At 56.9% G+C, this 10,728-nt stretch overlaps 1 protein-coding gene across 1 annotated transcript; it reads right to left on the bottom strand.

The window, feature by feature from the left end:
- Nucleotides 1-271: 271 nt before the first annotated feature.
- Nucleotides 272-10,666, bottom strand: LOC128898013 (ubiquitin-like protein 7). The gene is made up of 8 exons (XM_054168871.1): nt 10,552-10,666; nt 7,568-7,652; nt 5,272-5,393; nt 4,211-4,344; nt 2,471-2,520; nt 1,117-1,284; nt 796-918; nt 272-476 (listed from the first exon to the last, which is right to left on the bottom strand). Exons 2-8 carry the CDS (start codon nt 7,616-7,618, stop codon nt 339-341), a joined length of 786 nt encoding a protein of 261 aa, XP_054024846.1. The 5' UTR covers nt 7,619-7,652; nt 10,552-10,666; the 3' UTR covers nt 272-338.
- Nucleotides 10,667-10,728: the final 62 nt, after the last annotated feature.

Genomic DNA, 10,728 nt, shown 5'->3' with positions numbered 1-10,728 from the left:
GTGAATGAATGTAGTCCATTTAATACAGTCTGAGGGACCACAACAGCAGAACAAGAGACACATCAGGGGGGCGGGAATGAAACAGCAGACAGGAGAGGGTGCTGGCACATCTAAGACAGAGGAACCATGCTGGACAAAGGTCTGAGGTCTTGTTTCTGGTGGCCAGAAGGCTGGAGAGAGATTCCTGGAGCAGCTGCCCTCAGCATGGTCAGTGGCTCTCAAACAAGAGCACACTGCCCACCTACAAGGGAAAGGAGCAACCACCCCAAGTCCCAGACCAAGGAATGTGACAGCTGCCTCAGTCCAACTCCCCAGTCCAGCCTCTCCTGCCCCCAAAGCTAGGGAGCCCCACCAGCAAAGATAAGCTCCAGAGCAGCCTGAATGTCCCCTCCAGTGGCCTGCAGGGCACGGAGGCTCAGCTCATCGTCGTGGATGCCCATGTCTCGCAGCTGCTGGAGCTGGGGCTGCCACTGGCTCTGCAGGCAACAAAACAGAAGAAGCTGAGAGGAGGTGCTAGAGGTCCAAGCAGCAACCAAGCAGCCCTCTCCACAGCCTGCTCTCCCATGTTGCCTTCTGCCACCCCTCTCCAGCTCACAAGCACAGACCTCGAAGCTCGCAGGCTTGCTGCCAGCTCCCACGAGCCCATTTCCACCCAGCTCCTCTGCAAGATCTATCAGGCCCCCAGGAAGCCCTTCTCCAGTGATGCCTGCAGCCTCATGCCCTGCCTCAGGAGGCAGCTGGAAGAACCACCTGCCCTCTGCAGTGAGAGGTGGGGCTGGAAGCTGTGGCACTGACCTGCAGGCTGGGCTGCCCTGAGGCCTGCAGGGCGTGCTGTAAGGCCTGGCTGAAGAGGTCATTGGTGATGGGTGTCCCTGACTGCACGCTGGATGACATTGGGGAGGTCCCAGAGGAGTGACCCTAGGAGGAAAGAAGTTGCAGATGCATCAGCACACTTGGCACAGGAGCCAGGGCCAGGCCCGCTGCCCCTCACCCTCCCGGCCCCTCCGGCTCGCACCGGAGAGCCTTCAGCCAGAAGGAAGCAAAGCACAGGGAGGGCTCCCAGAGCTGCTGTGACAGCCCAGGAGGCCCTCCCCGGCCGGTGCTGCGTCTCTGTACCTGGGTGCCAGGGGTGGGTGTGTGGGAGCTGCTCTCTGGGGTGCTGGCCAGGGCCAGGGCGGTGGCCAGCTCGCTCTGGGTGATGGGCCGGGGGCCGGCAGCCCCTGCGTAGCCCAGGGAGGCCGGGCGGGAGCCGGAGGCGCTGCCGGACGGCGTGGATCTTGTGCTCTGCGTGGAGGAAAGGAACAAACACCCCTGAGCACGGAGCCCCAGCCTGCTGGGCTTGGAGCAGACCTCTGCAGATCACCCAGTCCAAGCCCTCTGCCAGAGCAGGGCACCCACAGCAGCCTGCCCAGCAGCACCGTGGCCGGGGGGGGGTTGGAAGCTCTCCAGAGAAGGAGGCTCCACAGCCTCTCTGGGCAGCCTGCTCCAGGCCTCCAGCAGCCTCACAACAACCAACTTTCTCCTTCTGTTCAGGTGGAACATCCTGGGCTCTCGTTTGTGCCCCTTGTCCATTTTCTAGGTACCTACAAGGAGAGTCTGGCCCCAGCCTCTTGCCCCCCACCCTTCAGCTCTCACTGAGCGTTGCTCAGATCCCCTCTGGGGTTGCTCTGCTCCAGGCTGAACAGCCCCAAGGCTCTCAGCCTTTCCTCCTCACAGATATTCCAGGCCCCTCAGCATCCCTGCAGCCTCCCCTGCACTCTCTCCAGAAGTCCTTAAACTGGGAGCCCAGAACACAGAACTCCAGAGCTGGCTTCACCAGGGCAGAGTGGAGGGGGAGGAGAACCTCCCTCGACCTGCTGGTCACACTCTTCTTAGTGCACCTCAAGACACCATTGGCCTTCTTGGCCACAAGGTCACACTGGTGGCTCCTGCTGACCTTGTTTGTCCACCAGCACTCTGAGGTGCTTCCCCATGAAGCTGCTTTCCAGCAGGTCAAGCCCTCAGCTGTCCTGCTACATGGTGCTGCTGGTGTCCACATGCCAGTCCAGTCTGGCTCACCTGCTTGTCCCCAGGGATCCTTTTCCCTACAACTCTCCCAGCTCACAAGTGTGGAGGTAAACAGGACAGGATGTGCTTTATTCCTCCCCACAGCCTCTTCTCTTCCAAAGCCATGGAAGCTGGCAGCAACCAAAGGCTATAACAGAACAACTGGCTGCTGACAGGCCTTTTCTTGGCCTAAATATGCAATTTCTCTGCTGAAAGTTGGAGAGGAAAAGCTCCTTCCATTGCAGAAGAAGGGCAGGGACCAACACTTGCATGTTTCCTAACATGGACAGCATCCAAGCATGCCACACTCAATATGTTTGGCATCACAACAGCCCTAAGGAAGCAGAGCAGCTCCTGCTGCTCATCAGCCTGGAAGATTGAAGCTCACTTCACACCCCAGGCAGGAGTTCCACTGGCTGCTTACCTGGTGGAAGTCATCTTCATCATCAGACAGACCTTCAAACAGAAAGCCACCTGCAAAGGAAAGGAGAGGAAACAGAGGCAGAGGCGAGAAGCACATGGAGTCCTCAGCTGCCATGCAGTCAGGCACAGCCCCAGGTCAGGACAGAGGCCTCAGCACCCACAAGCTCCTGTGCAGCAGATCAGGACAGGCCCAGCAACATCTGCACAACACAGACATTGTACACATCTGGTTGGGAATGGCCCCAAGGCCAAAGTGCCCCAGAAGAACCTCACAGTGCAGGAGCTTTGTGGCTGGAAAGTGCCCAGTGCAAAAGGACCTGGGGGGGTTGGTAAACAGGGGCTGAAGGTGAGCCAGTGTGTGTGCCCAGGTGGTCAAGGCTAACAGCATCCTGGCCTGGATCAGCAACAGTGTGGCCTGCAGGAGCAGGGCTGGGATTATCCCCCTGTACTCAGCACTGGTGAGGCCACACCTTGAGTATTAGGTTCAGTTTTGGGCCAGTGACTCCAAGAAGGACATTGAGGGGCTGGAGCAGGTCCAGAGAAGGCCAGCAAAGCTGGGGAAGGGTCTGAAGAACAGGGCTGGGGAGGAGTCTGGGGTTGTTCAGCCTGGAGGAAAGGAGGCTGAGGGGAGACCTCATGGCTCTCTATAACTCCCTGCAAGGACGTTGGAGTGAGGTGGGGGTTGGTCTCTTCTCCCACGGAACAAGAGGAAAGGGCTCAAGTTGCCCCAGGGAAAGTTTAGGTTGGACATCAGGGAAAATTTCTTCCCTGAAAGAAAGGTGAAGCCCTGAACAGGCTACCCAGGGAGGTGTTGGAGTCCCCACCCCTGGAAGTTGTTAGCAAGCCATGTAGATGTGGGGCTGAGGGACACAGAATCAGAATCAAGCAGGTTGGAAAAGACCTCAGAGCTCATCAAGTCCAAGCTGGCACCCAGCACCTCCTGACAGCTCAACCATGGCTCCAAGGGCCACATCCAAGCCCCTCTGCAACACCTCCAGCCATGGAGACTCCACCACCTCCCTGGGCAGCACAGCCCAAGGGCCAATTCCTCTGGCTGGCAAGAACTTTCTCCTCCCCTCCAGCCTCAGCCTCCCCTGGCACAGCTGCAGACTGTGTCCTCTTGTTCTGGGGCTGCTTGCCTGCCTGGCAGAAGAGCCCAAGCCCCAGCTGGCTCCAAGCTCCCTGCAGGAAGTTGCAGAGAGCAAGAAGGTCTCCCCTGAGCCTCCTCTTCTGCAGGCTAAGCAAGCCCAGCTCCCTCAGCCTCTCCTGCCAGGGCTGTGCTCCAGACCCCTCCCCAGCCTCCTTGCCCTTCTCTGGACACCTTCAAGTCTCTCAATGGCCTTCTGAAACTGAGGAGCCCAGAGCTGGACACAGGACTCTAGGGGTGGCCTAAGCAGTGCTGAGCCCAGGGCACAATGACCTCCCTGCTCCTGCTGGCCACACTCTGCCTGCTGCAGGCCAGGATGCCCTTGGCCTTCTTGGCCCCCTGGGCACACTGCTGCCTCCTCTTCAGCTGCTCTCCACCCCTCCCCCCCCCCCCAGCTCCCTCTCTGCCTGGCTGCTCTCAGCCACTCCGACCCCGACAGTGTACTGCTGGGCTTGGGTTCATCGTTGGACTCAATCTTGGAGGTCGTTTCCAACCTTATTGATTCTCTGAGGAAGCCCTAGCTGAGGAACCCAACTCTCTTTCCCTGCCAGGGAAAGCCTCCCTCCCCAGGGGTGAGGCTGTGGCTGCCCATACCTGGCATGTCACGGTAGGAGCCGGAGGCCATGCCTCGGGAGGAGGTCTCAGGGGCTGGCAAGGGAGTGCTGCCAGCCACTGAGTGCAGCACCAGGACAATGGCATTGACCAGGGCAGGGTGGGCTGGGATTAGCCTGCAGGGAGAGAGCAGAAGAATGAATGATGTGCACAGGGCACCTGGGAAAGCAGCAGCTCAACACTGGCAAAGAAGCTGGGGCACAGCCAGCCCCACCTCTGCCTCTGCCTGTCCAGCCACAGACATCTAAGTTCTGCAGCAGGAGGGTGGTGGAACACTGGGACAGGTTGCCCAGGGAGGTGGTTGAGGCCCCAGCCCTGGAGATATTCAAGGTGAGGCTGGACAGGGCTCTGGGCAACCTGATCTAGTTGGGGATGTCCCTGCTGGCTGCAGGGAGGTTGGACTGGATGAGCTTTGGAGGTGCTTTCCACTCCAGACCATTCTAAGAGTCTGTGATCTCTCCATGTTGTTCCACGTGGCTCCTTGATCCTCCTGTGACACAAACCATCCTTCAAGCTCTCACAGGAGCAACTCTCTGCTGTGAGCAGCTAGCTCCAGATGTGAACACAGCACCTGAGGGACTTTTGAGGGTGTCAGGGAGGGATAGGACTGGGGGGGATGGAGCAGCACTAGAACCGGGGAGATTGAGATTGGCTGTGAGGAAGAAGTTGTTGCCCAGGAGGGTGGTGAGAGCCTGGCACAGGCTGCCCAGGGAGGTGGTGGAAGCCTCCTGCCTGGAGGTGTTTGCAGCCAGGCTGGAGGTGGCTGTGAGCAACCTGCTGTGGTGTGAGGTGTCCCTGCCCATGGCAGGGGGTTGGAGCTGGCTGAGCCCTGAGCTCCCTTCCAGGCCTGACAATTCTATGATCTGGAGGTGATGATGGCCTTGTGTCCTGCTGTATATCCTCTAGTTTAACCCAACAGTGGGGTTAGATGGGTGTCCAAGTGTCAGCTCCCTCTTTCCTCCTGCTGAGGGAAGTGTCCCACCCGAACCTCTGGCCTGGTGTAGCCTTCCTGGCAGACAGGAGCAGAACTCTCTCCCCCTCACCCCAAGGAACAGTGCCCACAACAAAGGCACTGCTGAGTCACTGCCCCAGCTGACGTCAACTTAGGTGTCCAGCACGGTGGGGTCTGCAAACACTGAGAAGAGATCCTTATCCTGCAGGACTCCTGAGAGGGAAGAGGAAACACGAGGAGTGTGAGAGAGGATATGAGGAACAGGAGCCAGTCAGACCTGAGCCATGGGAAAAATAAACCAAAGAATGAATTGCTTTTCAGGAACTGAGTCACTACCCAGCACCATAAATACTTCATCACTGTTCTCCCTGAAGCTTTTTACCCCTTCCTGGGGAGACCTTCGACGGCAGGTACGGCCCTGAGGCTCGGGGCCGCCGCAGCACATCCAGCGCTGACAGCGCCACCCGGTGGTCAGGATCGAATCCAGCACCCAGCTGGCTCCATCCCATCATTCCACCCGCCCCGAAGCAGTGGGTCAGACCGGCTGCAAAACCCTGGGCCAGCAGCAGCAAGCTAAATGTAATGATCCCCTGTAGCAGGGGAACAGCAGCTGAGCTGCTCCGGGCTCCACGCTCCTGAATTCCTCTCAGAGCAGTAGGTCTGTGTGAACCTCAGGAGGTTCAACGAGACCAAGCACAAAGTGCTGCAACTGGGCCAGGGTAGTCCCCATAGACAATCCAGGCTGTGGATGGAGGGCTGGAGAACAGCTCTGAGGAGAAGGACTTAGGGGTGGTGGGGGGTGAAAAGCTGGACGTGAGCTGGCTCCGAGCGCTGCCAGCCCAGACCCAGCCTGTCCTGGGCTGATCCCCAGCAGCATGGGCAGGGAGGGGATTCTGCCCCTCTGCTGAGACCCCCCCCTGCAGTGCTGGGGCCAGCTCTGGAGCCCTCAGCACAGCACAGACCTGTTGGAGCAGGGTCAGAGCAGGTCACAGCAACGATGAGAGGGCTGAAAGCTCTCTGCTGTGAGGCCAGGCTGAGAGAGTTGGACTTGTTCAGCATGGAGAAGAGAAGGTTCCATCCTGGGAGACCTTCTGGTGGCCTTTCAGGGCTCAAAGGGGCCAGTCAGAAAGCTGGGGACAGACTTTTGAGGAAGGCCTGTTGTGACAGGAGAAGGGGTGATGGTTTGAACTGAAAGAGGGAGATTCAGACTGGAGAGGAGATTTTTCACACTGAGAGCAGCAGGACCCCAGAGAGGTGGCAGGTTCCCCATCCCTGGAACCATCCCAGGTCAGGCTGTTTGGGCCTCTGAGCAACCATTGCTGGTTGCAGATGCCTCTGCTGACTGCAGTGGGGCTGGACTAGAGGACCTTCAAAGGTCCCTTTCAGCCTAAAGCATTCCATGATTCTATGGAGCCAGCATCTATCCCAAACACGACCACAGGAGCACAACCCTGATGCCTGAGCAGGCATCGATTCTCACACTCCACAAAGGGACCCAAAAGCCACTTTGTCCCCTTTCCCTGTGCCAGGAATGAAAACCAAACTATCTTTATTTGCTCCTCCTTGCATCCTCTGGATCCCACCTAGACACCCAAAGAGTGGCTGTCAGTGGGTGCACCTCCAAGTGCAGGACAGAGACAAGAGGAGTCCCTCAAGGATCAGTACTGGGACCAGGCCTGGGGCAACCCCAGGCACCAGTATAGGCTGGGCAGGGACTGGCTGGAGAGCAGCCCTGAAGAAAAGGCCTTGGGGGTGCTGGTGAATGAGAAGCTCCACAGGAGCCAGCAGTGAGCACTTGCAGCCCAGAGAGCCAAGCAGAGCCTGGGCTGCAGCAAGAGAAGTGTGGCCAGCAGGGCAGGGAGGGGATTCTGCCCCTCTGCTCCACTCTGCTGAGCCCACAGCTGGAGCTCTGGGGCCAGTTGTGAAGCCCCTAGTACAGGAAAGATCTGGAGGTGCTGGAATGTGTCCAGAGGATGAGCAGAGGGTTGGAGCTTCTCTGCTGAGAGACTGAGAGAGTTAGGAATGTTCAGCTTGGAGAAGAGAAGGCTCCCAGGAAACCTTCTTGTGGCCTTCCAGTATCTGAAATGGGCTCCAAGAAAGTTGGGGAGGGACTCTTGAGGGTGTCAGGGAGTGACAGGACTCGGGGGGATGGAGCAAAACTAGAAGTGGGGAGATTGAGAGGAAGAAGTTGTTCCCCATGAGGATGGTGAGACTGGCAGAGGTTGCCCAGCGAGGTGGTGGAAGCCTCATCCCTGGAGGTGTTTGCAGCCAGGCTGGAGGTGGCTGTGAGCAACCTGCTGTGGTGTGAGGTGTCCCTACCCATGGCAGGGGGTTGGAGCTGGCTGACCCTCAAGGTCCTTTCCAACCCTGCCCATGCTGTGACTCACCCAAAGCAACAGGGTCGCTGCTGAGGCCAGGAGTAGCTGCAGTGATCTCATCCAGCAACTCCTTGTTCCCCAGCATCTTGAAGACCTGCCAGAGAAACCAGAAGGGCTCAGAAGTGTCACACAACAGGGCTCCACTGTGGGACTCTTGCCACAGATGGGCCAAAGAGCAGACACCCTGACAGCACAACCATAAGGCCCCTGACTCACTGCATCTCTGTAGGCAGGGCTGCAGTGCAGGGCAGTGTGGGGGACTCGGAACTCCTGTATGGCTGCAACCTTGTCCACAGGCTCTGAGGGAGGAGCAACAACAGAACAAAAGGTGGCTGTCCCTCTGCCAGCTTCACTAGCTGCTCTGCTCGTCACTGGGATCCTCTAACACCCACCCTAGATGCAGCTCATCCAAAGAGAGCAGGACTAACCACTGGCAGTGTCTGAAGGAGCTGCACTGTGAGCTCCCAGACAGGAAAACACAGAGGTACATCCTCCTGGACATAGACAAGGGAGCTGTGTTAATGCCACAGCTCTAAACTAACCCAGCTTTACACCCAAGCAGACCAGGGACACACCCCTGCAGCTGACTAACCACCTTCTTTGCTCCCAGTTCTCTGGCAACACCCTAAAATTGGTCACAGGCACTTATTTGCCCTCTACATGACAGAGCTCATTCCTTACCACTGCCATCAGCAGGGACACAACGCCACTCAGTGGCTGCTGTTAGAGGTGCACAGCACACACAGCCCTCAGCCATTACCAGCAGGGACACACAACACTCAGTGGCTGATGAGGAGCACACAGCCCTCAGCCAGTTCCATCAGCAGGGACACACAACACTCAGTGGCTGATGTCAGAGGTGCACAGCACACACAGCCCTCAGCCAGTTCCATCAGCAGGGACACACAACACTCAGTGGCTGGAGTTAGAGGTGCACAGCACACACAGCCCTCAGCCAGTTCCACCAGCAGGGACACACAACACTCAGTGGCTGATGTCAGAGGTGCACAGCACACACAGCCCTCAGCCAGTTCCACCAGCAGGGACACACAACACTCAGTGGCTGATGTTAGAGGTGCACAGCACACACAGCCCTCAGCCAGTTCCATCAGCAAGGACACACAACACTCAGTGGCTGATGTTAGAGGTGCACAGCACACACAGCCCTCAGCCAGTTCCACCAGCAGGGACACACAACACTCAGTGGCTGATGTTAGAGGTGCACAGCACACACAGCCCTCAGCCAGTTCCACCAGCAGGGACACACAACACTCACTGGCTGATGTTAGAGGTGCACAGCACACAGCCCTCAGCCAGTTCCATCAGCAAGAATCCTTGAACAGAACACAGGTTGGAAGGGACCTCAAGGATCATCTGGTCCAACCTTTCTTGGGATAAGCACAGTCATAATTTCTCCCCAAACCTCTCTGTTCCCATCTGTAAGGATGTTGTTTCCTACTGAAGGGGTTGGGGAAAGCCAGTGAAGGATGAAACCAAAGGGCTGCCCACCTCCAATCTCTCAGTGAGGCACTGAAGGAGGCCATGGCTGCCTTCACCTCCGGCCTCCTGCTCAGGTGTGCAGCCACAAAAGCATGAGATGGGGATGGAGAAGTTGGTGCCTGTGAGTGGGGGAAAAAAATACCCATAACCCCAAACTCTTAGAAAAAACTAATACTAATTACAAATCCAAAACCTGCAGGCTTTTGCACAAAGCCATAGTGGTTAATTGCAATTCTGAACCTCTCTATTGCAGCCCACGACAGGCTGCCAAGAAGGGATCTCCCCTATCAAACCACTGGGAGTTGGCTGATGAAGTGTAAGCCAGGACCCTGCCCCATTTCCCCCATCACACACACACACACACATATCTCGAATGCTGTAACCACTGATTTTTTGTAGTCCCAGCATTCCAGCATGCAAATAAAACCAAACAAAAAAGCTCCCCTGTTAAGGAGCACAACTCAAAAAAATAATACTAAAAAAAGAGTTATGCCCCTGCCACAAATAAAGTGCAAAAACCAAGCTGTGTTTAGGTACCCACACACGTGTGTGTGTGTGTGTGCAGGTATATATATGCATTAAATTAAAAAAAGAACAAGAAAACGTGGACAAAAATGTCCCTTATGGGTGTTTTTTGCAGGCAGACAGGGACTCCTGCATCCTGGCCAGCTCTCTGAGCAGCTCCACAAGACCTGTGCGGCTGCAGGGACACAGCGCCACTCAGTGGCTGATGTTAGAGGTGCACAGCACACACAGCCCTCAGCCAGTTCCATCAGCAGGGACACACAACACTCAGTGGCTGAAGTTAGAGGTGCACAGCACACACAGCCCTCAGCCAGTTCCACCAGCAGGGACACACAACACTCAGTGGCTGAAGTTAGAGGTGCACAGCACACACAGCCCTCAGCCAGTTCCATCAGCAGGGACACACAACACTCAGTGGCTGATGTCAGAGGTGCACAGCACACACAGCCCTCAGCCAGTTCCATCAGCAGGGACACACAACACTCAGTGGCTGCTGTTAGAGGTGCACAGCACACACAGCCCTCAGCCAGTTCCATCAGCAAGGACACACAACACTCAGTGGCTGATGTTAGAGGTGCACAGCACACACAGCCCTCAGCCAGTTCCATCAGCAGGGACACACAACACTCAGTGGCTGCTGTTAGAGGTGCACAGCACACACAGCCCTCAGCCAGTTCCATCAGCAAGGACACACAACACTCAGTGGCTGATGTTAGAGGTGCACAGCACGCACAGCCCTCAGCCAGTTCCATCAGCAAGGACACACAACACTCAGTGGCTGATGTTAGAGGTGCACAGCACACACAGCCCTCAGCCAGTTCCATCAGCAAGGACACACAACACTCAGTGGCTGATGTTAGAGGTGGGCAGCACACAGAGCCAAACTTCACATCAGGACACAAGAGCAGCTCTTCCTCAACAACCACACCCCAAGGAGTTCTAAGCAAGGACCTGCACTGCCTCCTCACCTGGTTTCAGATCAGGCTCAGGCCAGGACTAGCGCAGGACATGGACAGTGGAGCCGGACTGGATGCCATAAACATCCTGGGTCTGGTCATCCCTCAGCTTATTGCCACAGTAGATCAGATCTAGGAGAGAGAAACCCCTCAAGATAAGCATCTCTTCTGCTGGAGAGTAAGGGAGGC

The sequence above is a fragment of the Dryobates pubescens genome, chromosome 17 (genome assembly GCF_014839835.1).
Source record: "Dryobates pubescens isolate bDryPub1 chromosome 17, bDryPub1.pri, whole genome shotgun sequence".
Classification (NCBI taxonomy): domain Eukaryota; kingdom Metazoa; phylum Chordata; class Aves; order Piciformes; family Picidae; genus Dryobates; species Dryobates pubescens.
Note: the sequence above shows the minus strand (reverse complement) of the source record. Positions and strands in the feature narration are given on the sequence as shown.